This window comes from Neofelis nebulosa, chromosome 7 (genome assembly GCF_028018385.1).
Source record: "Neofelis nebulosa isolate mNeoNeb1 chromosome 7, mNeoNeb1.pri, whole genome shotgun sequence".
Taxonomy (NCBI): domain Eukaryota; kingdom Metazoa; phylum Chordata; class Mammalia; order Carnivora; family Felidae; genus Neofelis; species Neofelis nebulosa.
In genome coordinates this window covers 46,893,070-46,920,039 of record NC_080788.1, presented here as the reverse complement: position 1 = coordinate 46,920,039, position 26,970 = coordinate 46,893,070, and the positions used below count along the sequence as shown (strand labels likewise).

General features: G+C 45.7%; 1 protein-coding gene across 1 annotated transcript in view; it reads left to right on the top strand.

Moving 5' to 3' along the window:
- Positions 1-26,970, top strand: part of LIPC (lipase C, hepatic type) — a 160,449-nt gene that overhangs the window by 20,602 nt on the left and 112,877 nt on the right. Inside the window, exon 2 of the mRNA XM_058737586.1 lies at positions 280-406. Within this exon, the coding sequence (XP_058593569.1) occupies positions 322-406 (85 nt within the window). The 5' untranslated portion in view covers positions 280-321. The remainder of the gene's footprint in view (positions 1-279; positions 407-26,970) is intronic.

Here is a 26,970-nt window from a genome sequence, read left to right as displayed (position 1 = left end):
TCCAAACACAACACATTAATCTAAATTGATTAATTTGGAACTATGACCTTGGCCCAAGAAGGTAAGAATACAAGACAAGATATTTGATTCTCCAAATGTATCAGAATTTTTAAAAAGCTTTTGTAAATCAACTTTTTTTCTATTAGATATAGTTAGATCTGGGCTTGCAAGGGGGTAGCAAGCGAGGTGGACACTGGGTAACATGGTTAAATGTTAATTATTAATCAGCAGGCTTCCCTGACAAAGTATCAATAGGCGATCTCGTCTTTTTAACTTCAGGAATTAGCAAGAAGACCTTGGACCCCGGATGAAACAGGAGAAATGGAAAGTCCCCTGTGTGTCTCTATTTTCTTGGTTTTGTGCGTCTTTATCCAATCAAGTGCCCATGGACAAAGCCTGGGACTAGGTAAGAGCCTGCCTTTTCTGTGGAAATGGGCATGGATTTTTCTTTCTTAAATGTCTGTCACAAAGAACATTTGTGAGACAAATTCACTGAGTGTTCTTGACGGTGTGGGACAGAACTTGATTCTATTAGTGGCATCACGGGTCACAGGGACATGTTGCCGTTCGTGCAGGACTGAAATTTTAGGAGATCTCTCTGGGGATAGAAGTCTAAAAGCACTTGCGGCTTGCACTGAATTCTCTCCCTCATGTCTGATTCAGAACCCGTCATGCCAAGACTTGGGTCTTGGGAGAATGATCTGAAAGAGTTTGGGATGTTCCCGAGAGTTAATTTGGCATCTAATTTGTGGTTGGGAAGTGCAGCTTGCAATGAAATGCTCCATTTTGCTGAGGTTGCCTGATTGCTGGCTGTCTGAGAAGAGAGGAATTTGTAGAGTCCTGTTTCCGGTCAGGTCTAAAGAAGAGATAGCATTGCATATTTTCTAGACTTCATGTTTTTCTGCCACAGTTTTACTCTGAGACGGAGAAATCCAACAGCAGTCACACTTGTTTCATTTATAAATTCATAAACTTGATTGATGGCCAAAGGTAGATCCAATTGCTTGACCAGGTAGGTGGATTCCAGGTTCCTGGCTAAACAGTATATTGGATCAATAAATGATGGATATGAAGGAAACTGAACAGTTTGGCCAAATTAGGTATTTGGGATTTTTGTGTGTGTGCTGATTAGTGGTCAGGAGCTACTCACTCTGAGGAAGAGACTTAGATTTTTCTTTCCTCAAAGACTATCTTTGGAAGGAGCTCCAAAAACCTTGAGAATCAGGAATATAGTAACCAGGAATATACCTGAAATTTCCAGAATCTTTTGTTTCCCCTATAAGAAAAAAGGCCGTTGATTATTTTATTATTATTTTGTATCCTACATCAATACTAATTGGTAGTATTATTACCATTTCCTGAGCATTTTCTGTGCCAAGCACTATGCTGATTATTTTGTATTCATCATCTCATGTGTAAAGCCATGTCCAAACATGACAATAATGATTTAGAGCCAGCCAGGCAAAATTGCTGATGGTTTTCATTCCCTGGGTTGACAGGGATTTTGCTAAAGGGCCTGTCCTGACCTTTGGCCCAGAATGTTGTTTTTGTTTGTTTATTTTCCGTAGATCTAGAAAAGTGACTGTATCATAACTGCTCAATGAATTTTCATAGTCGGAACCTGCATCCCAGAAGCCTCCCTTGTGTACCCCTTGAGCTTTAACGTAGAGTATTTTGCCTCTGGGGGAACTTTTCATTAATGGAACCATAGCGCATGTGCACTTTTGCCTCTGGCTTTTTCACTCAACACTATCCTGGTGAGATTCATCCGGGGCACGTGTATGTGGCAGTGACTCGTTCATTCTGGTGGCAGCGGCATTCCTTTGGGTAAACATACCTCCCTTTGTTCTTCCATTGCGTTGTTATTGGCCCAGACTATATTCTAGTGGAGACTTGGAGGTTGGAAGGCATGAGTGCCAAGGAGGAGGCTGAAGGGCAGGACGGCCTCCCCCAGGCTACTGGGCATCCAGATTCCCTTCACCAGCTCTTGTGTCGCTCAGCTGCTGCTTTCCCGGGGTCTGGTTTGTCCAAAAGCTGAGGGAAACAGCCATGATTAGCAGGAGGGTTCTTCTGGGAAAGGGAGCAGAGTCAGGAGGCCTCCTGTTCCTTTGAGAGTAGAATCTCTGGGAAGAATTCTTCCTGGAAGGAGTGAGCCAGACAGATCTTGTGTGGATGAGGCTGGTGGGTCATCTTCCAAGGCATTGGCTGGAAGCAAGCACCCACAGTGGAGGCCTTGTCAGACAAGTACCTAGACTGGTGGCTCTCAACCAGAGGCAAAATTATCCTCCACAATGTCCAAAGACATCTTTGGTTGTCAGAGTTGAAGAGAGAGGGCTATTGGCATGTAGTGGGCAAAGGCCAGGGATGCTGCTAAATAAACATTCTACCATGCACATGACAGCTCCCACAAATAGGTTATCCAGGGCAAAGTGTCCAGAGTGGTTGAGAGTTGAGAAACCCTGGTCTATACCAAGCTCCCACTGTCACTAGTCATGGGCCAGGAAGTACTCCCCCGAGGACCCTTCCTCCTTAGCCCCACCCCTCCCAGCCTGCCTCTTTTTGTGTTTATTAATGACATTACTAATGGGCCCACCAAGGTACTGTGTATCCAGTATGTGCCAGATGTTACCCCATCCTCACCATGTGGTAGAGTGAGCCAGCACATAGGCGGCTTGCAGGGGTCCCATGGCTGTTCAGAGCAGAGCAGGGAGAAGCACCTAGAGCTCAATCTGACTGAGCCTACAGGCCTTTCTTTCTGTTGTCCTCATTCTCAATGATTTGACAGCCAGAGGCCCCTCAAAACCAAAACTGCTCAGTTCCCACCCAGAAAGACAGATTGGGACAGCTGTTCCAATCTGTCAGCACCAAGGGGAACCAGGTATGGGTAGCCTCCTGACACCCCCGGGACATGGACCTACCATCACTGTCATCCCCAGTCCTCACTGCCTGACCCCCAGACCCACTACACTGATGTTGCCATGAGAGCTAATAGTGCTCTCAAACGAAGGATCCTGCCTCTAGACCCCAGAAGCCCCCACCTTCCAGGTGTCCACCACCACTGCCTCCAGGGGCCTGCTCCTCCCTCCAGTCTCAGCCACAACTTCCAAATACCAGAAGCAGCTGAAGCCCATTTGTTCAGTGGCTCGTTCGCTTAACCCTGTGGCACAAGCATCTGCCATATACAAGGCAGTGCATGAATGCCGCAGTTCTCAAACTTCCTGGTCTCAGGGCATCATGACATCCTGAAAAATGCCTTAGGGGTCCAGAGAGCTTTTTTTTTTTATATGGAATACAGCTATCAGTATTTGCCATATTAGAGACCAAAGCAGAGACATTTCTTAAAATGTTAATGCCGTTAAAAATAACGGCGAGCCAATCCCGTATCAATACATATCATATTATGAGAAATACCTTGTAGTTTGCAAACAATGATGACAAAAAGGGAGTGACATTGATTTACAAGAAATGTTGCATATTTCTTTAATGTCTGGCTTCAGAGGAGAGGACTGGATTCTATTACCGGTTTTTGTATTCAGTGCATTGTGGTGTATTGTTTTGTTTGGAGTACATGAAGACAATTAGCCTCACCTATCAGCCATCCCCCTGGCCTCAGCCCACACACAGAACCACTGCGTTCCTGCCGTGGACACTGCGTCCCACCGTGCCCCGCCAGCCACTGTCCCGAACTCCCACCTCGAGCTGTCAAATCAGGGGTAGGCTGGGGGTGGGAGGTGGGAGCCACGTACCCTGGAAGTCCACACTCAGAAGGTCATCCTTCATAGGGACGGTCATTACAATAGCAGAACCTGCTGAAAGTTGGTCCGTCTTTCATTATCACAATTCTAAATAATGTCAGTGGTAAAAAATAAACCTCCTACCCCCCAAAATAGTTTTTTGGTCAAAGTTGCAAATAACTTCTATGGTTACTGTTGAGTTTTATATATATGTTACCTTCAAAGGATCACACTTTTGTATTATTTATCCTTTAGTTAATATTAAGTTCTCCATCGACGTTCATTTTGAGCGCTCCCAGTTACACGGTTGGCGCCTGACCTTCACGCATTCAGTGACGCGCTCACTGCAGGAGGAAGTGTATCACGGTTTCAAATCCCCCCAACTTGCTTTGATCATCTCATGCCTCCAGCCCCTCTGGGACTTATTGCATATTCCTACATCTACACAGCAAATTCAGAATAAAAGATGATAGCAGAGTGATTGTAAAAGCCAAGAAACAAAACCTCAAAACTTCAATTCTCTTACCCTAGGTGACCATTTAGTGTTTCGGTGTTTACAATTTAAAACAGTAAAACAGGGGCGCCTGGGTGGCGCAGTCGGTTAAGCGTCCGACTTCAGCCAGGTCACGATCTCGCGGTCTGTGAGTTCGAGCCCCGCGTCAGGCTCTGGGCTGATGGCTCGGAGCCTGGAGCCTGTTTCCGATTCTGTGTCTCCCTCTCTCTCTGCCCCTCCCCCGTTCATGCTTTGTCTCTCTCTGTCCCAAAAATAAATAAAAAACGTTGAAAAAAATAAATAAATAAAACAGTAAAACAGGGGCACCTGGGTAGCTCTGGGTTAAGCATCTGACTTCAGCTCTGGTCATGATCTTGTAGTTCGCGGGTTCACGCTCAGCCTCGGGCTCTACACTGACAGCACACAGTCTGCTTCAGATTCTCCATCCCCCTCTCTCTCTCTGCCCCTAAGCTCCTCTACCTCCCAATCTCTCTCTCTCTCTCTCTCTCAAAAAAAAAAATAAATAAACATTTAAAAAATCAAAATAAAACAGTAAGACACATATTACAGTGAACTGTGAGGTGTAATACAGTTGGCCCTTGAACACCATATGAGTTAGGGGCACCGACACCCTGTGCAGTCAAAAACCCACATACAATGGGGTACCTGGGTGGCTCAGTCAGTCAAGCATACAACTTTGGCTCAGGTCATGATCTCTAGGTTTGTGGGCTCAAGCCCCACATCAGGCTCTGTGCTGACAGCTCAGAGCCTGGAGCCTGCTTTGGATTCTGTGTCTCCCTCTCTCTCTCTGCCCCTCCCCTGCTAGAGCATTCTCTCTCTCTCTCAGAAATAAACATTTAAAAAAAATTTTTTTAAGAAAATCCACATATAATTTTTGACTCCCCCAAAACTTAACTACTAACAGCCTACTGTTGACCAGAAGCCTTACCAATAACATAAACAGTCAATTAACACATATTTTGCATGTCATATATGTATTACATACCATATTCTTACAATAAAGTAAGCTAGTGAAAAGAAAAAATGTTACTAAGAAAATAAGGAAGAGAAAATAAATTTACAATACTGTCATGTATTTATGGGGGAAAAAATCTATGTACATTTGCACCCACATAGTTCAAACCTCTGTTGTTCAAAAGTCAACCATATTTTGTTTGGTAAGTAAAAATTTTAGTTCTTACAGGGAATACTTTTAATGCATTTGATTAAAGTGGCAATATACTCTTCCTCCTAAATTGTTCATTGCTCTAAAACAAAGAACAAATCAAGAAAATAGCAATTCCTGATTTTTGAAATATTCCTGAAAATAATTTTGTCTTACAAAGCAGAGGCATATTAAAATGATCTGTTCTGGGTATCAGATACATGAAGTATCTGAGTCTAATAAAGGAGATAAGATGTGTATATAACATTTTCTCACAAGAACATGGAATGTGCTGAGTACCAGCAGAGAGGAGTACAATAGATTGAATGCTTGTATTCCCCCCATATTTGTGTTGAAATCCTAACCCCAGTGTGATGGTATTATGTGTGGCCTCTGTTCATAAGGGTGGAGGCCTCTGAATGGGATTAGTGTCCTTATAAAAGGGATTCCAGAGAGCTTGCTCTTTTTCCAACATATGAGGAAACGAGGAAGCAGACTCTCGCCAGAACCTGACCCTGCTGGCACCCAGATCTCATACTTGCAGCCTCCAGAACTGTGGGATACAAGTTTCTGTTGGTTACAAGCCACCCAGTCTATGGCAGTTTGTTAGAGAAGCCCAAACTGATGAAGACAAGGGGCAGGTAGAGATACAGAAGACACACACTTCCACGTGTAGGGCAAGGGAAAGCTCTGGGGAGACCTGCAGCATTTGAGCAGGGTCTTGCAGGGGGGAATCTAGACGAAGGAGAAGGAGGCTTTCCCTGTGCATAAGCAAAGATACAGAGCCAATAAAGTCCATGTGTTTTTCAAGCCCAAACACCTCCCCAAAACAGGCCTTGTGGGATGAAGAAAAAAAAAAGCAAATTGTAGGTAGGAGTTGACCGCAGCATTGGGTCACAACTGCCGACAACTGGAAACAACCAGAATGCCTAACAATATACCATCCAGCTAGCACCAAATCCATCTTTAAACAAGCATTGTCTCAAATACCTACTAAAGTACTAAAAGTTCCAGGAACTTTGGGGGATAATAAAAATGGAATGCACAAATATAAGGCTTAATGCTGTCCCTTGGGTGCTCATAGTACAACATGAGGGATCTTAACCTGGCATGATGTTTCTGAGAGTCTGGAGGTCTCCTCAGATGGCACCCAAGGCCATGTCTATGTGCCCTTTGAGTTGGGGAGAGAGGTCATAACTGACAGATTATCAAAGGGAACTGTGACCTCCAAAAAGTTAAACAACAACTGGTCTTGAGGCTTTTAAAAACAAGTACAAGGAGGGGGCGCCTGGGTGGTTCAATCTGTTAAGCATTCGATTGTTGGTTTCAGCTCAGGCCATGATCTCACAGTTTCATGAGTTCGAGCCCCGCATTGGTCTCAGTGCTAACAGTGCAGAGTCTGCTTGGGATTCTCTCTGTCTCCCTCTCTCTCCGCCTCTCCCCGACTCATGCTCTCTCTGCCTCTCTCAAAATAAATAAACAAACTTAAAAAAGTAAAAATAAAAAAATAAGTACGAGGAAATTCTGTAGGCAATAAAGTGGAGGAAAAAACGGGATTGAATAATGTACATATTAATCACAACTGAAAAAACTATATACATGCATATTGCCAGTGATTTGAAGTATATTTAAAGATATATATATATATATATATATATATATATATATATATATATATATATAGAATTTAAGGCTATTGAGTAAGTGTTTTTAAATTATTTATAAGTAAAAGAAAAAAATTTTAAAAAATCCTGGGGGTGCCTGGGTGGCTCATTCGGTTGAGCATCCAACTCTTGATTTTGGCTGAAGTCACGACCTCATGGTTTATGAAATCAAACCCTACATCGGACTCTGCCGCTGGTGGTTCGGGGCCTGCTTGGGATTCTCTCTCTCTCTCTCTCTGCCCTCTGCAGGCTCTCTCTCTCTCAGAATAAATAAATAAATAAACATTGTTTTTTAATCCTGATTATCTGCAGTTAGATTGGTCTTGGATTTGTTGTCCCAAGAGGGCCACTGGGAAAAGCCACACATTGTATGATGCCTTCAGACCTGCCACCTCCACTATCATAGGCTCAGGCCCAGAATTATTCCCCCCCAGTGGGATGTACAAATCCCTGACAGGCCTCAACAATTGCAGGGAAGGTCATTGTGAGTAATGTTGCAGGTGATATCCAGAGATGGAGCTCGTTCATTGGGAGTGTCCAGGGAACAGGAATCCACAGGCCAGCCACTAGCATGCTAGTGAGACTCTATCTTCTCTCTGCTAAAGGGCAGATCCTATCCACTGCCATATGTCCTGGCCCAGCCCCTCGAGCCCTCCTGAGGGTAACACATCCAGAGAGGACAAGCCTGAGGTACAAGGACAGCAGCCTGTCTTCCACACTGCTTGCCTTTCACAGGGGACCCAGGACCTGAGTCCTTATTCTTTAATTCTGGGTCGGGTGAATGGTACATTTTCAAAAAGAAACTGATTATTGAAGGAAGTGGGCCTGGGAACAGACTCTGGCACTTGAATAACCAAATGAGTAATCCAGCCAAAGCCAACTGGCCAGTACAGAGATCCCTGCGGCAACCTCCTCCCGCTTTGTTTCCCCCCACCAGCTGCCACAGTGCTGGGTCCTCACAGGCAGGTCATCAGGGAGGGGACAGGAGGGCGGGGGCTGGTCTACACACAAGACTGAGCAGTCCTGGTTACACTGCCCATGGGAACGGGGCCATGCTGACCTCAGCCTGGGGTGTCCCTCACCTCCACAGGATCCATGCTGGGCAGAGGGCACAGCCATTTGCACAGCCAGGAAGGAGGGTGGTTATGCTAGGTTTCCCAGGATGGTGTCCATTTTAGAGAGGGACCCTTTCAGCTGGGGATTGAGGTCCAGCCCCCTAGGGAAAGGGGCTGGCCAGGGCCAGGCAGGACACCTGGATCCCTGACAAGCAGGCTAGGGGTCGTGGCTGGACTTCAGGCTCAGTGTGGAAACCAGAATAATGGGAGGGAGCCCAACCAGTGCTACAGGGAGGGGAGCTCACACTCAGGCACCAACCTAGGGCAACGAGACAAACTCCAGTGGCTCCTCCACACTGAAAGATTGGGGGTGCCAGCCACGCTTGTGAAGAGCAGGTGCAATTCATAGACGCAGCCACAAAGTAGCACAGTGAAGACCTAACTGTTTCAGGGTTTCAGGAGGGGATTTCAGGTTTGGGAGAATCCGAGTTTCTGGATGACTCTGGAAAACTCAGGGCTGTTGGCTAACCTCCCTTTCCTCTCTGTTTAGGACTCTATTTCCAGAAACATTGGTAGTTTTGATCTTCCCACAATGGTGCTTTAGGGGGAGGGTGGGGAGGAGTGAGGAGAAAATCAAGGGCCTCAAAGGGGAGGCCTCCTCGTCTGTCCAGAGCATTTTCACCTCCACATCCACAAGTTCACCAGGGCTCTGGTGAACTACCTGTGGCACTATTTCATGAAGAGTTGTGTGGCCATTAAGAATATTTCTGATGAGGGGCGCCTGGGTGGCTCGGTCGGTTGAGCGTCCGACTTCGGCTCAGGTCATGATCTCGCGGTCCGTGAGTTGGAGCCCTGCGTCAGGCTCTGTGCTGACAGCTCAGAGCCTGGAGCCTGTTTCGGATTCTGTGTCTCCCTCTCTCTCTGCCCCTCCCCTGTTCATACTCTGTCTCTCTCTGTCTCAAAAATAAATAAACGTTAAAAAAAAAAAAAAAAAAGAATATTTCTGATGAAGGGACACCTGGGTGGCTCTGTCGGTTGAATGTCCAACACTTGATTTCAGCTCAGGTCATGATCTCAGGGTCATGGGATAGAGCCCATGCCTGCTTGGGATTCTCTCTTTCTCTTTTTTTCTCTCCGTCTTTCTCTCTCTCCCCCTCTGCCTCTTTCCAATGTTCACACTCTCTCTTGCTCTCTAAAAAAAATAAAAATAGTTCCGATGAAGATACAGAAGTGGCAACACTGAATAGTATTTACAGTATTCATATTAAGCAGGGAAAACTCAGTATACCTAGTTGTGTGTGTCCTGTGATTACAACACTAAAAATATGTGTGTGTGAGGAAAAGAATGCTACTAGAAAATGTACAAGAGTGTTTATACTTCAGTTGAATTTATACCTAAATTTTTGTTTCTTCCAAATTTTTTACAATGTTATAGTGTGTGTATATATATGTAGTACATTTACTTTAATGACTGGAATAATTTTAAAAATAAATTTATAGCAAAATGATAAAATGGATTTGACCAGATTGGTTTAGTGGTTTAGAATCTTATTAAATTTATTTATTTATTTATTTATTTATTTATTTATTTATTTTAATCTCTTTATTTAAATAAATTTAAATTTATTAAACAAGTAAATCTTATTAAAATAAGATTTCTGGACCCCCATCTGCAGTTTCTAATTCGGTGGGGACTGGGGCAGACCCGAGAATTTGCATTTCTAACATGTTTCCAAGTGCTGTTGCTGGTCTGAGACAATGTCTGGGGAACCACTAGTAAAACAAAAAAAGCTAGTCAATGGCAAAACAAGACTTGAACCCAAGTGTCCTGACTTTCAGACTCAGGGCTCTTCCTACAGAAATAACGCAGGCCTCTGGGGCAAACCTGACTTCTTTTCCAAGTTTTCTGGTAGGGAAGGGGGTGGGATCAACATTGATTGATCCTGGATTTTGACCTCCCTCAGGGGTAGCGATAGCCCAAATAATACCCCTCAGGGGTAGCGATAGCGAAGCCTCATGATATTCATCCAATTTATTCTTCTGAAATAAAATATGGGCATGTCAAAAAGAAAGTGATTCTTGAAGAAAAATCCCCAGCTGATACTTACTTGTAATTAGTGGGAAAATACTAGTTGCAATAGCTAATTAACCATACACAGTGAACCCCTCCTTGGCAGGCCTGAAAATAGGATCAAGAACATTCTTTTCAGATGAGCCGGGCATTTCCCAAAGCTGGGCAGAGCTGTGGATTCTCAGTTGACTAGGGCTGGCCTTTCTGATTGCGAAAAACTTTCTGGTGACAAATGTTCCAGCTTCCTTGTCCTCAGAGAATCCAAAATAGTGAAAACAACATAACTGCTTTATACTGAAACAATAACAAGATCAACAGCAGCACGTTATAACACTTATTAACCACCTACTGTGTGCCAGGCCCCACTGTCAGTACAAAACTGCATCCCTGAAGTTACAAAAATGAAAAAGCATGTTTCATTTCATCAAGGAGGTTTCCAACTGACGGGGTCTCTGGCTCCCTACGTGTGTGTGTGTGTGTGTGTGTGTGTGTGTGTGTGTGTGTGTGTAAAGATTGGGAGAAACACAATTTCAGTACAATGTGATAAGTACACAAATAACATTATGTATAAAACACCACAAGGCCATGAGGCAGGAGAGGTTGGCTGGGAAGATAGAGGAAGGGGTATTTGGGTTAAGTTTTGAAGGAAAAGATGTGGAAGGATGTTGTAAGCAGAAGAAAAAGCATAAAGCAATCTTGGAGACTTGAAAAATGATAATGAAATTGGGAATCCCTGAGGTCCTTGGCTGTGGCTGGGGTAGCAGGGGGGCAGGAAGGGGGCACGTAAAAGAAATGGCCAGAGGTGAGGATGTCCAAGACCATGCTAAGGAGTTTGGTCCTTACCCTGGAGCACTAGGGTCACCACTGAAGCTGGTGTTTGAAAAAAGAGAAATAAGGCTGCAGGCTGCTTTTTTTTTTTTTTTTTTTTTTGGTGAGTGGATGGTTTTATCCCTCAGCCTGAGATCGTGGCCTCTCTGTGGTGGAAGCAATGGTATCCTGAGGAAAAGACAGGGGTGGGCTCAGAAGCCACCAGCTCTGCTACATCACCTGACAGGCACCCACAAACACTCAGATCTTCCTCCCAGGCAGGCCCCAGCCTCAGGCAAGTGTCTTTGAAGTTTTTGTGTTAAGTGCCATTCCTAAGTGGGAGGAATTTACACCAATGAAATGAGACGGAACACATAATAGAAGCTTGGATGGGAATCTTCTGTGTAAAAAGTACTGTATTCTAAGTCCGGAAAGAGAGTCATTCGGAAATTCCACGTTGTACTAGCTTATAGACCCATAGCAGTTTCAACTTGAAAAACTCATTCCCCACCCACATGATACTGCTTGCTTCTTACAACATCTCTATAAAGAATGTTTCCTGGGCAGGTATCAGTATGCCCAATTTAGAGATGTAAAAGTTCACCAACCAAAGACCATCAGGAGCACACTTGAAGTCAAATGAAAGGCTTATTTACCTTACTGCAGCAAGAAAGAACACACCCAGAGAATCCCTGGGGTATCCCAATGTGAGATGTCGAGGGGGGCTTCTTAGAAGATTGGGATTTGCTGGCTGAAACCAAGAAGTGGGGGATGCAGGGGGAATTCTGGATTGAAGTCTGTCAAAGGGATAGTGGGCAACTCAATGACCATGCATCTTCATAATTTAATAATCAATTAGTTATTGTGAACTCACTATTGCACAATTCAGTCAAGAATGATCTAGGCAGGAAGGTGAAGGTGGGGCTAGTGATCGAAATGCTACAAGAGCAACATTCAGTGCTGTTAGTCCAAAGAGGGGAACGTGTAGTCACGTTTTCAGTTTCAATGTGGCCTCCTCTCTGTCTTGCGGCAAACACAGACATAGAAAGTCCTGGCAGCACTTTGTATCTATTCTGTGGGCCTTTGGGCAGCACTTTGTATCTATTCTATGTTCAGTTGGGAACTTCAGGATCTGGCTGCCCACAGGGCTGGTTTTTGGTGCTGTTGTGTTTTGTTCTCGTGTTCTCATGCCCCAAGAAACCGAGGAATGTTCCACTGCACCAGCTGCACAGACCCTTTGGGTGGCTGCGTCCACCATCTGTGCCTCTGACTTCCCGTGAGTGTCATGCAGGGTCCCTTCCAGCACTGACACCCTGGGTGTCACCAGGACTCATCGAGAGGTAGCTGCAGTGCCCTGAGACCTTCGATGTCTGCCTCATCTGATGTCAGCCATTTAAAGGTTAATGGGAGAGAAAACTATGAAAGCCAAGTTCTGTCCACTTTAAACATGAGACATTGCCCCCTGCCTTAACCCTAGTGTGACTCAATTGCCTGGAGCGAATCAAAGATTCCCAAACACCGGGAGGACAAAGGCACAATTCTGTAAGAACAATCCAAACAGTAAATGATCGTCAGACCATTTCTTTCCCAATGTGTTTCCTACAGGGTCAGACATGCATGCGGGCTTGCCTGAAGGGCAAGGGGCAGGAGAAACCTCCCAAGGCCCCTGGGCGTCTCACTGATGCACATTTCTGGTGGTCCCAGCGCCCCCACAGAGCCCAAATGGGTATCTTGGCCTTCAGAAGTACCCTACTATAGATGTGAGTGCCATAAGAGCCTGGGACGCATGCCAAGCCTCTCTGGGCCTGACCACTTCTGACCAAAAGCTTACCCTCCCCACACTATGAGTGACAGCCCCCCTCCTCAGAGGCCCAGGAGGAAACTGTGTCTGGACAAAGTCCTGGTCCCTCTTATCTCAGCTTTTCTTTCACAGCTCCTGGTTCCCCAAAGTCAAGCTCACAAACCAGGTGCAACCACAAACCCAGACAGCCTGAAGAAAGGAGAGGCCCCATGATTCCAAGACTGAAAATTCTGGGCCAATTTAAGGTAACCAAGGGTACTTTCAAAAAGCTAACATGTTTTTACTCACCCAAGAATCCTCTATGTACAGAACTGCTTTCACAAACTGAGCTGGACTCTCCAAGACCTCTCTGAGGCTTGGTGATACCACAAAAACATCTGAGAAATCTCTGTTCACAAGATGCTCCCTGCTGCCTATAACATGGGCCTTGCCATTATTCCATGACCAGGTCCTCTTGGCATGTAACTGTTCATGCCCTGGCCTCCCCCCTCATGCCACACAGAGAGGCTCCTGCCCCTGAGATTCACGATAAGGATGGGTGATGTTGAATAGGAAAGATCTGGAGGAAAGACTCATGAGGGGGGGTAGGGGGTCAGCCTGTCCACTTGCCCCAGAAAATACCCCGAATGACCCATTCAAGCAGAGAAGTCCATACTCAAAGGATGATGTCTGGGGCATGGATTTATTCCCAGATTTAGCTACACGCCGGCTCTGTGCCTGGCCTGTGCTAGGACTCCCACAAAGTCAACATCTGTCCAGTCCACTAGTGCTGTAGCTGCCACGACAAAGGGCTCAAACCACAGAAATTTCTTTTCTCACAGTTCTGGAGGTTAGAAGTCTGAGATCAAGGTGTTAGCAGAGTTGGCTCCTTCTGAGGCTTCTCTCCTTGGTTGGTACTTGCCTGTCCCTTCTTTATCTTCACATAGTCTCCCTCTGTGCATGTCTGTCCTAATCTTCTTTTTTATAAATCATGTGGAATTAGGGCCCATGCTGGTGACCTCAATGAACCTTAATTACCTCTTTAAAGACCTTGTCTCCAAAGGTCTTTGGGACCTTTGGGACATACACAGAGGGCTAGGACATTGACATATGAATTTGGGGAAGGGTGGGGGACACAATTGAGCCCAGAACATCCAGCCAGCACTTTCAAGACCCTGCTCTGACCTGGGCCCCGAGCCAGGCACTGGGGACACTGTAGACATGTCACTGTTCTATTTGAGCTTCAGCAACCCCCGGGGGCTTCAGGGTTATAAAAAGAGGTTTATAAATATACATGAGATTGAAAAGTGAGTAGTAAGTCTGCATGCTCTGAATCAGGCCCAAACAGGGGAGCCTTTGCTGTGGGGGTGCAGGAAGCCGTGGCCCAGCTGAGAGGCCCAGGAGCCAGCTGGCAGCTGGCGGGGGGAGGGGGCGCAGCCTCTTTCAACAGCATGATTAAGACTTTCTGGCAGCACGAGCAATAACTGGCAGGAAACCAAGAAGGAGCCATTTATCTGGCTCATATTGCGGGTAAGTGATAAAACTTACCCTCTGGCGTGGTGCCTGAAAGACCCATCATCTTTGCTGGAGTGTGCTCAATGTGAGCCCGTACAATGGCTCTCTCTGGCTTTGAGAGGCCGTTTTCCCACACAAGCTGTCTTCAGCCAGGCTGTTTCCTAGACTGGTCCTGGCCTCAGCCAAGGAGAAAGGACCTAAGGTCAGCTGTCATTTTGTCCTGGGTGCCTGCCTCCCTTGGTCTTCACCCCCTGCAGACCCAAAGGAAAAGTGGATGGTCGACCACCCAGGGACGAGGCAGGACCGGGAAGATAAACACTGAGCCTCGTCTTCCTATCTGGGCACTGGCCCCTGGTAGAGGCAGAAAACAAACCATCCACTCCTGAGGGAGACTCTGGGTAACAAAAGAGAACTGGATTTGGAGTCTAAGAGCCTGGGTCTCGGTCCCAACTACGTCACTTACCAGCAGGTGGCCTTGGGCAAATCACCGTGGTCTCTAGGCCTCTGCTAGTGAGCAGGGGTGATTGTTACAGACCCCATAGGGTTGTTGGGAGGATGGAATGGGGTCACATGGGGAAAGCACTTCACAACTATGTATTGTGAGCCATAAACAAATATTTGTAAGCATCTACCATTTACTAAGTCATCTGACCATTATAATACTCACCTGATTCATGCACTACCCCCAACATTTTTCCCACTTTTTAAAAAAAGGTTTTTTTAATGTTTATTTTTAAGAGAGAGACAGAGCACGAGCAGGAGAGAACAGAGAGAGAGGGGGACACAAAATCTAAAGATGGTGCCAGGCTCCAAGCTATCAGCACAGAGCCAGATGTGGGGCTCAAACTTATGAACCATGAGATCATGACCTGAGCCAAAGTCAGACGCTTAACCTACTGAGCTACCCAGGCGCCCCTCTCTCCCACTTTTTATTAAAAAAGCATTCAAGTACAGAAAAAGTTGAAAAGATAGTACAATGAGTTACTGTATTCCTCCAGATAGGTTCAATAATTGTTAACATTTTAGTATATTTGCTTTATCTCTCTATATATGTATATTTATATGTGTGTATGGATTGCAGAACCATTTAATTCTCTCTCTATATATATATGTGTGTGTGTGTATGAATATATGTATCTTATCCCTCTCTCTCTCTCATATATATATATATATATATATATATATATATATATATACACTCTCTATCTATATATATATACATATATGTGCGTGTGTGTGTGAATACATGTATCTTATCCCTCTCTCTCTCATTCATATATATATATATATATATATATATATATATATATATATGCCAACTCTTCCATGGCACTTGGCTTTTCATTATCTGCCAACATATCTCTCTTTCCACCACACTATGAGCCCCTCAAGGCAGAGTCAAGTCTTAGTCACCACTGTATCCCCAGGACCCACACAGGCTTGGCATGGAGTAGGCTCATGGCAAATGACCATTGAGTATATGCCTCCCCATCAAGGGGCTAAGTAACATACATTTAAAAAAGATTTTTTTTAATGTTTATTCATCTTTGAGAGAGAGAGAGAGACAGAGTGTGAGTGGGCGAGGGGCAGAGGGAGAAGGAGACATAGAATCTGAAGTAGGCTCCAGGCTCTGAACTGTCAGGGCAGAGCCCAAAGTGGGATGCGAACCCATGAACCATGAGATCATGACCTGAGCTGAAATCGGATGCTCAATCGACTGAGCCGCCCAGGCACCCCCATCTTTTTTAAATCAATGAGTTTTAAGTCATTTCATTCAGCAAGTTCCACATCCCTGCTGGAGATAATGGAAAACATCCCAGAGGTACAGGAAAACCACCTCAGATCCTGCCCTACTTCCCCAGCTAAAAACACAGGGACTCTGAAGTCATTCGGGGCTCTTGATTAGAAGCTGCAGTCAACATCTATGACAGAGCTATCGATTGGCAGGGGAGGAATGATCCCCAGACCATAGCCTACTCTGAAAAGTACACACATACGGACACATGGAAGCTGGCTCTGCTCCCATTATGGATCTTATAGAAGTGATTATTCTAAGTCCTTTGGGTTTCCACAGAACCAGGAAACTGCTTTCAGGCTAGTGAGAATGGGGAGAGGGCATGCACATCACGTGTGTGTCGTCTTCTTGCCTGTAAATTTCCCACAATGTTGGCTACCTTAATGGGAGTTTAAGCTTCCCCCAGCTTCAGATGTTGCTCTCTAAAGCAAAGCTTCTCAAACTTTAATGTGCATACGAATCATCTGGGGAGCTTACTAAAATGAATGTTGTGTTTCAGTACATCTGGGATAGGCTCCAAGATCTTGCATTTCTAATAAGCGTCCAGGTCATGCCAGTGCAGCTGGTCCCCAAACCACACTTTGAGAAGGAAAGTTTTAAAGAACATAAAATAGCTCCTCATTTACTCAGTGATTTAGTATTTAGCACCTACAACTCAATATAAGGCAGCGTGCTTGCACTGGAGGCACAGGGAAATGAGAAGAAATATAAAGACAAATAAGACATAATTCTTCACCTCAGATCAGCTGGATATGCCTAATTACTGTGTCTAGCATTTTGCTTCAGTTGGCTTAATTCTTACAACAATCTATAACCTATAAATTGTGTGTTGTTATCCTCCTTTCACACGTGAAGAACCCGGAGGACATACAGCCTAATTGCTTTGTCCAAACGAGGAAAAGGATGCAAGGAGATTTGAACTGAGCTCTACTTGACTCCAAGGCCTGTGTCTTTCCCCCACTCAACCTTCTGTCAGCTGGTCTTGAACTTCTCATTGAGTCCTCAGACTTGATGGTAGGCGGGCAGGGAGAGCCCTGCTACAGCAGACTGGCAGTAGCCCTGAGAGAGAGAAGGGGGGCAGTATGGGACAGGGGGTCCTGAATAACGACCAGCAGGGGGCAGGGATTAGAACCCAGCAGTTTGCTCTCGAGTCTTCTACCTCTTCTAGGTAATACATTGTCCTAATGTGGTGGATCGGACACCCCCACTGGCAAAACTTTAGCCATGAATTATGGCATGAGCTTTGTCATCAAATGGCTGTGTGACTTTGGATAAATGACTGCCCTCACCTGGACTCAGAGTTGGGTGCTCTGTAGGTTCTTTCCTCTCTGACAAAAGTCATCCGGCTTTACTTTTTGTTATGTTCCCACCTGAGGTTCCCTCAGCCCCAACCTGTTAGCTCTGGACCAGGAGTTTCTGGAGCTAACCCTGCAGCCTTCTTCCTCTTCTCCTTCCTAATCTCACACATGTTACCAAGTGCATACCTTGCCCCGGACCCTGTGCCCAGGGCTGGGGAGGCAAAGGGTCTCCCTCCCTCAAAGAGGAGACCCAAATTAGACCTAAGATATGGAGCAGAATGGCCTCCCTCAGGCCCCCGGCATGCAGTGCAGAGCATCTAACTCAGCAAGGGTGGGCAACTGCCCCGAACACCAAGGCTTCCCCAGGATAGTCCACTTTATCCCCCAGCAACCCCCTGAGGTGAGTGCTATTATTGTCCCCATTTTAAAGATAAGGAAAAGGAGACTTACAGAAGTCACGTGACTGGCCCAGAGTCACACACTTAGTAGGGATTAAGTAAACTGATGTGCACAAAAACACTTTCCAGAGCATCCGGCAAGTAGTAAATGAATGGGAACTAAAATGCCTCTTGTAAATGGCAGAGCAGGGAGTAGAAGCCAGTTATCCTTCTCAGACATGCCACAAACGGGCAAGTTAGAGCAACAACTTCCCTTGAGAACAAAGACCAGGCTCCTCACTGGCCACGTGTGGTGATAAAATTGCTAGAAAGGCAAAAGAACCCTTGAGAAAGAGCCTGAGAGGCTCCGGAACACACGGGAGGGGGCGCTGCATGCACCATGGAGGTGGCAACGGTCAGGCACGCGGGGGAGGCTGTGGCGGTCAGAGGCAGCCCCAGGGCCCTTTGTCCTTCCTAGATGGCTGCTCAGCCCAGCCCAGCTGCTCCACGTTTCGGCTGTCACGCTTCCCATCTGGGTAATGGAGTGTTATGAAGCATGTTGGAGGCCATCAATTTGTGCTTAACTGCGTGTTCATTGGGTTGAATTTCCAGGGATGCTCCATTCAGATCCACAGTGGAGGTAAATCTTGCTCCTTCTCATTCGACGGCGTAGAATTAAGATGCCGCCCAACATCTTCTCCCAAAGAGATTGAGATTTATGGGTCACTGTCAATACCAACACATGTTGGCCATTATTTGTATGTCTCCTCGCTCCTCGGGACTGATTGCTATTTACTCTGAAAGATAAATGTGGCTTTATAATCCATGAGGGTTGCTGGGAAGGATAGGTTTTAAAGTACATTTGTTTCTTCCCTTGGAGACTTTTTCATCCCACTTCCTTCTGTTTTGTCTGGTGGTGTAAGCCCCACCCTGCCCCCACCCCTTGGATACTCTGATGTATCTGAGGCTCCAGAACAGACACCAGAGGAGCTGGTGTCTGGTGCCAGTGTGACAAGACAAGACACTTAGCACCTTCATAGCAAAACGACTACTGTCTTGTGGGTTGACACCACAAATACATGATCAGGTGCCAGAGACCAACGAGCCTGCTTGAGGAGCAGTAGGTAAGCCCCTCTTGAACACTTGTGGCCTTCTGTGTTGCTGGATGGGCTGTGGAACTGAGGCAGGAATGGACTCACGAACTCACATAAGTCATGGTTTTGACAGTAATTCTCAAACTGGAGCCTGCATCCAAGTTGCCAGGAGAGTTTGTTCAAACAGATGTCTGGGCCTCGTTCCAGACCTCCTGATTCAGTAGGCCTAGGGCAGAGCCCGGGAATTTGCATTTCTAATGAGGTCCCAGGTGATGCTAACACTGAGACTGGTCCTGGATCCCCGCTGCAGAACTGCCTTAGAACAAGAGGGAGAAGTATTTCAGGCCGTGAGTGGGAGAGAGGAGGCTGTTGGCAGTGTTTGGCACTCTGGGTAAAGAATAGCAACATCTAAAGAGGAATTTTTATCGTTTTGCTGGGCAATGTGTGATTTAAATCCTTTTCTATGAAGTCTTCAGTTAAAGGTCAATTTCCATTAATAAGCTGTCAATTTGAATCTATTCTGGAAAGGCATTGAAGTGCTAATGAGTCTGGGACCACCCAGGCTACCCATTGGTGGTGTGCTGTACCTAGATTACTAGGAAGGTCATGGTCTGCCTACTGGGAAGTTTTCATAACTTTATTGGGTGACATTTATGAGGAGATCCCTGGTGTTAATAACAGAGCCCTTGGTGCTGGATCCCACAAAATGGTCCCTAAGAGATTTTTCCTGCAATAGTCAGGATTTAGAGGTGAAAGTAAGACCCCAGGCAATAAAGGCACATAGTCTAAACACTCAGAGAATTCCATGTTGAATATTAGAAGGCTGTTGGAGGCAGATGATAGCCTTTTCTGTGCGCCAGAGATCGCACGTTGTAAGTCATAGGGCTGCAGTTGCCCCAGGAAATGTAATAGGATGAATCAATGTGCACTGAAGCTAGACAGACCCGAGCCATCCCCATCAGAGTCCAGTGGGCTGGGCGGGTCATCACTTGGGACTCACTACCTGGAGGCAGGCATTCCCGGAGCAATCAAAGGTCCTGACTCTCACAGGATTGGGAGGCTGGTAGTAAGGCAGGTGGTATGGTGGGGGTGGAAGAAGATCAACCTATTTGAAGATGTGAAAAAAGTATGCAAGAATATCCCATGATTGTATTAGTTGGGACTTTGGATCACAAGGACAGAAATCTAACTCAAATTAACTTAAGGAAAAAGGAGGATTTACTTACTCACATAACAGGGATGTCCAAAACAAAGGCTTCAGCTACAGCTGGATTTGTGCCTCTAATAAAGTCACCATGTCTCTCAATTCTCTCTCTCTTCCTCCTCCTCTTCTTCCCCCACTCTCTGTCTTTCTCTTTCTTCCTTTATCTCCCTCCCTCTATGTTGACACTTGGGAGTCCCACATCTCTTTGCTCCTTAGAGCTTACAATTCCAGAGAGATTATATCTTACCATAGACCTCTGGCAAACATTCCAGAAAGAACTCTGCTTGGCTGGGTGCTCACCCCTAAATAGATAAATATGGCCAGAAGGATGGGATCTCCAGCTGGCCTGCTTTGGGAACCATACATACTCCTTGGGTAGAATCAGCTCTGCCCAAATTTGACCGAGCACAATCCACAGAGAAAGGGCACTTTCTCTGAAGGGGAGACTGCAACCAGACCAGAGAGGATTGGAGGTGATGTATGAGGGTGAGGGGGGCGGGAAGAATTTCCCTGTCCCTGCTTACAAACTTTGACTATGCACATTGGGCCCCTGCTGAAAGGTTTGTCGCAGCAGTGAATTCATGGGGGCAGAGCTGGCCTCAAGAGTGTGGGAAAAATCCTGATGACCTGGCAGGCTCAGTTGGTTTGTAGGGCAATGCATTGTCAATTGTTTTTTTAACACATAGGATTGTTCCCTCCAAGGACAGTAGATGCGTAAAATACATAAAAGCAATCAATAAATATTTTTCTCAAGTTTGAGAACCACTGCTCCATACATACATTTGATTTGATTTAAGTTCGAAGGGACCGCCTCCTATAAAAACTGAGATTTACATTACAGGTCTGAATTTCGAGGGGTATAAACATGAAATTGTTTTAAATCTCTCCTAGCCCTGACTTCAACCGTGTACTATCAAGTCAAACTTTTCCATCCCTTAAAAACATCTTGGGCAGATTTAGAACTTAATAATAATGATATGAACTTAACTTCTGGTCAGTTCTATTATGAAAATTAGTCCAATTTATTATTACTTAATTCCAAGGCCTCAGTCTCACATCCATTTGACATTCTTCCTTTTCTCCTCATGAGCTAGATTCAGGGAGAAGGTGTGACTTGAAGTGGGGAGGAGAGGTTTCTATCCTTTGACTCCTCTTCCCACTGCATCACTGTGGGATAGGAGAGGAGAGGAGGACTGGTTCTGGAATTGCTCTCTGGGGGAGCTAGGCGCAGGGCACAGGTGGGGGACACAGATTCTGTTTGTTGGTTATCTAGCCTCACTTTGGCTTACTCTGGGCCCATCTGCTGCTGGTGGCCTTAGCTCCAGGATGGTCCTGTGAGGACAGGTGCGTGGCTTTCTGAGGGTCCTGTCAGTGTGAACCCAGCCCATCTGTCACAGAGAAGGACAGTTGCGGCCCCCTTTGGCTTCTCCTGTGGTCCGTGCCCTCCCAATCTGTACCCCTTTACAGAGCCTCAGAAACCACTGAGGTCTTCCTCTTCCTACCCTCTGTCTTGGGGCTGAGGGAAACTGAGGTGAGGGAATCCCTTCACCCACCTTGTCTGAGCCTCCCGTCTACCAACGGCAGACACAGGCACAGCCTCCACATTCACACAGAGCCCCACAAACTCCTATAGACACAGGTCAAACTCTCCGCCAGACTCTGTCAGCATATCCCCACCACAGATGGGGCCAAGAGTCTGAACATCTGAGCAAGCATCCAGCCTGGAGAAATAAGATGAGTGCTGCCTCCTGCAGAGAGCCTCACCCTGCAGCCTCCATAAACAATTCTGACAGATGCCCCCAACTTGACCTCAAGATGAAGAGTCGCAACGGGAGGGCACAATGGGAAGTTGTCTTCCCACTTTCTCCTACCTCCCTTCTCCCACTTATCTCCCTCCTTGTAGCCAGAGGAGGGTGGGTAACGGTAACCGGGCCTGCTTCCTCAGGAATCTGGCCCCGTGTACTGACAAGTCTCTTTAGAGACTATGGGTTACTAAACACCTGGGAGGTTCTGCCGCCAGTCCTGTTCTCTGTCCTCTTACACTTGCTATTTGCAATGTCTTTTCACATACATTATCTCAGCTGGTCTCACAATAATCCTGTGAGACATTTAGCCTACAAGGAAACAGGCTCAGAGGGGTTAAGCGACAGGCCCAAGGTCACATAGCCTAAGTGGCAATGGTGGGATAGGAGCCCAGCACTGTAGCTCCTGGGCCCCTGTCCTCTCCCTGCTATTTCATGCAGGTGCCTCAGCATCACTTCCCTTCCAACTCTAGCAAACTTAAAGCAAGGAGCCTGAAAAATAGCTTGTTTCCAAGGCCACCAAGCACCTGAGAGTAGAGGGTTTTGAGGCATGGGATTTCCTTAGAGAAAACACCAAGTGGTTCAGATCATGGGTCCTGATTGTTATTTTCCCCGACCAAAGCCACAAGACTCCAGGGAACCTTGAGTTGGCTTCAGTCAGCCTGCTGCTTCTTCTCTCTCTTCCTGGGGTAGGGGTGGGGAGGGGGGTGCTTATAACTTGGTACTTCCAAAGCAGAAACCTGGGCATAAGCTGACAGGGCTGACTGGCCAGACCCTGTGCTCTATTGCCTTAGAATGCCCACCCAGGTCATACAGGGTCATGGCACCATCTGTGCCTTCTGGATGGCCCTGTCTGGAATGACTCATTTCCACACATGGTGGCTAGAGGTTCATGGTTTGTACTCCTTATAGTGGCCAGAGTACAGGGCAATTTTCTAATCAACAGATGGGGTTGGAGCCCCTCCTATACGCCAAGAGGCTCCTTTCTTCAACTTTAAGTAAAGACTAATGGTGAGCATGAGACTCCCGCAAGCTCTTGTCCTGGGCAGCAGTTTCCCCAGGGCTATGGTGCGGTGAGGTGCCACCCAGATGGGCTGGGATCATATTACCCCCCCGAAGATCAAAGCCCTCACCCTTGTCAGAGCCAGTTTTTACATTTTCAAGAATTTTGTACGCTGTTAAGCATAGCCATTATTTCAAAATCAAACTATAAAAACTTACAATTAAATAAATCATGTTTAAAAACAACAGTAGTAAATACTCAAGACTCCTCTGTTCCTATTTATCTTGCTACATATTGCTATTATCTCTGTTCTTAAGGGTATTGACTTTTATTACCATTTATGATGGAAATACTACATAATGATGTGCCGAAGCACATGCCTTTCCAACTCCCCATTAGCAACATCACACTGGTAGTACGTATTTTTCCCTTTGTTGGTCATGCGGTCTTTGTCGAAACTACACAACTTTGTCAGTATAGCACAAAAGCAGCCACAAGCAATAGAAAGATGAATGGATATGGCCGTGTTCCAATAAAACTTTATTTACAAAAATAGGTAGTGGGCCAGATGTGGCAGGCCATCAATTGCTAGCCCCTGGTCTAGACTTAAGAAAGCCATCGAGAAAATGTTAATAATGAGGATTAAACCTAAAAGTGTGTTGTGTCTCTAGTTGCTCCGATTGTAAATAAGACAGAAAAAGGGGAAATATTCTTTCAGAATTCAAAAACAGTTGTCTGACACAGCACAGAAGGAGCTCATGTCACTGTTGAATGACTGAAATTCCAGTACATGTCTTTATTGTTTGATTTTTGTCTTACTCATTAATGTCAATGAAAATATCAGCCATGGGTCGGCTCATGATAAAAAGTTCAGCAAAAATCACTGAGAGCATTCTGTGAGAATCATTTGGCTATGCAGAGTTTGTGAGAAAGAGTATTGACTATTTTATAATTATTTGTAAAGTGTATAATACACCTCCTTGATATAAATAAAATATATTTTAAAAGTATGTATGTGGGGATGCCTGGGTGGCTCAGCCGTTTAAGCGTCTGACTCTTGATTTCAGCTCAGGTCATGATCTCATGGTTCATGGGATCAAGCCCTGCATTGGGCTCTGAACTGACAGAGCAGAGCCTGCTTGGGATTCTCTCTCTCTCCCTCTCTCTCTCTGCCCCTCTCCCGCTTGTGTGCATGCTCTCTCTCTCTCTCTCTCTCTCTCAAGATAAATAAATAAACAAAAGGAGGAGGAGGAGGAGGAGGAGGAGGAGGAGGAGGAGGAGGAGGAGGGGAGGACGAAGAAACTTGCTATGAGGCTGAGCCCAAAAAGTCCAGTTACAAATGTGTACATTCATGTTAAGGAGGGGGAAAAAAATACATTAGAAGAAAATGTACTTAAATGCGAATAGCTCTGGGTGATAGGATTCTAACTGATTTTGTTTTTGTGCTTCTTAATACTTTCCTGTCCCTTCCTGTTATGCTGAAGTGGTGTGTATTACTTGATAATCATGAAAAAAGAAGTTTTTCCTGTATGAAGGGCAAAAAGGAGGCAGCTCTGGAGTGCCAGACCATGCCTGAAGCTGTAGCCAGGGACAGGGCACATCTGGCCTGATACAGCCCAGAGGCCCCCAAAGGGAAGTGCTGAGGAAGGAGGTAGTGGAGACTAGGGGGTGACCCCCTCTCCTGGGAGAATTGCAGAAGCATGTGAGTAATCATCATCGACGCCCAATGGGCCTGAAGGAGCCCTCCCCATGCCAGGGATCTGCCCCACCCCTTAGCCTCAGGTAGGTGTCTCTGTCTCTCTTTCCTCCCCTAAGTACCAGTTTTCAAAGGTTTCCCTCTCCACAATCACAAAGGCAGAACAAATTGGGAAAAACAAGAGATTCTCTACCTTTCCAGGGCTTCAACATTGCTGTTTTCCCAACTGAAGAAGTATGTTTTTTTTAAGTGCACCTGATTCATAGAATTGGAAAATTGGAAGGGCTTCTAGAGAAGAACATCTAGTCCAACTCATTTCTTCTGACAATAAAGAAATAGAAACTAAGAAGGTAAAGGGGCATACCCAAGGGTGCAGGGCAAGGTGGAAAGTGGTCTCTGGCAGGGATGACACCTAGGGCCTGGCCCCTTTGTCCTCAGCATTCAGGTATTGTCACTGAGCCTCGAAGCTCACGGCCAGGTAATGTGGGCTGAGCAGCTCTGCACTTCAGAGCATGAAAGATTCTAATTCTCCCTCGAGCTTACCCATGGAAAGCACAATTACCTACACAGCACCCAGCTTTTTAGATGCCACTTGCCTCTCCAGGGCAGGGCCACAGCAGCTGTGCTTTTCTTTCCCCTTTGTAGACCACACACCCAGAATAGCTTCCTCAGTGCATCAGACCCTCTTCCTCCCCACTCATGCTGAGATGAGACCCTCAAAGCTGTCTTCTCCATAAAGTCTTTCAACGAGGAAGACCATGTTATTTTGTGATTAATCACCTTTATGGTTAATATCTTTACTTCTCAAACCAATCGGGTAATCCCATTTGGTGAGCAAAAGGGCTAAAAATACTGGCCTGGTCATTTGCTCCATATAAATTTGACCTAAGTGGATATAAGGTAAGGATTTTCACCTTGCACCTATGTGCCCAGCAGCCTCTGCCACTTACACAGCTACTTGGCCTCTTCCTCCTGGACGAAATCCCTGTCCTGATCCCTGCCACCAACGCTGGCTCCTTGGGTATTTTCTGCACGTCCCTCTGTGTTGTGTATGCCATGTTGTTAGTCTTAAATTATATGCTCCTGGAGTACAGGGGACATATCAGTTTATGCTTTTACTGATCAGGAGCATCTGTAGCTAGAGGATTAAGAAATACATTTTCATGAGCTGGATAATAACAAAAATTAAATGGCAAAAGTCCTTGCTGTCCCCAGTAGCTGGAGAGCTTTTTAAAAAAAAAAAAAAAAAAGTAGCTATTTTAGTTTTTTACTCCTACAGAGACAGGGAAAATTCCAGAGAAAAATTTGTGTCCATATATCTTGTGTCATGCTTCTTCAAAGAAGAATAAAATTTTAAATGGGGTCATCAGGAAAAGATTACTAAATGTTAGGCTCACAAGCTGATTTTTGAAGCCAGAACATGGATCTCCCCAAGCAAGGTTGGCAAGAATAGCTGGTAAGAAGACTAGCTGAGCCTCCCCACCACATCCCTCTACCTCATGCAATGAAAGCATAACCCAGACCAATGAAACCTAACAACATGAACAACTGGGTTTGTTCTTTGTGTTGTTGTGCATGTTGTTGTTGCCTTTTAGAGTGGAAAGATTATCCTCATCCCTGGCTCTTTCCTCCACATCCTAGGGTAACACCTTTTGAGGAGCAGTCTCTTTTGAGGCTTTCCCATCTTCCAACCCTGTGTCTTGGATACTTTCAGCTTTTAGACCAGCTTTCCACCAGACCCAAATGATACTCTTGGTTCCTTCCCCATGAGGAAAGCTCAGAAACCAAAGGACTCTCTGTTCCCAAGCTCTTTCCAGCAGAATCTGGGTCATCCTTATGCCCCAGGAATTAGACACCGAGTACCACCCATCTCAGTTCCACAATAGAATGGGGACATTGGGGATTACAGCACCTTCTGCAAAGGGGCCCTTGCCAACTACCTCTCTGGTCTTTAGGAGATGGTTTAATTGTGCATTAGGTCAACCCTAATAACACCACTGAGGTCCTTACATCCATGGCCTTTTTATTTTTCTAAGCAATATTTAAGAGGAAAAGTTACCAGATCGTAGAATGCTAAGAAGGCTATAAATCTCCCTTTGGCTATGGATGCAATACATTCTAGGAAGCAGAGGGAGAGGACTCACTTCATATTTTTAGGTGAGATCACGTATCTTCTAGTTCTGCTGGGACAACACCAGCTTTTGGTCACTGAAAGCCTGTGGCCTAGTGGACATGATGTAGGGCTGGCCTCTCTCAGCACAAGAAGACCACTTCAAACTCTAGTCAAATGTCTAGCAGGCAACTTTTGACCTTTCCCAGCAAGCAGAAAGCACTCCAGAAAGCATCTTCTTAGAGCTCCTGCTTTGGATAGTGCTCACTGAGGGGCAAATAATCGCTAGTGAGGTTCTATTTTAGCC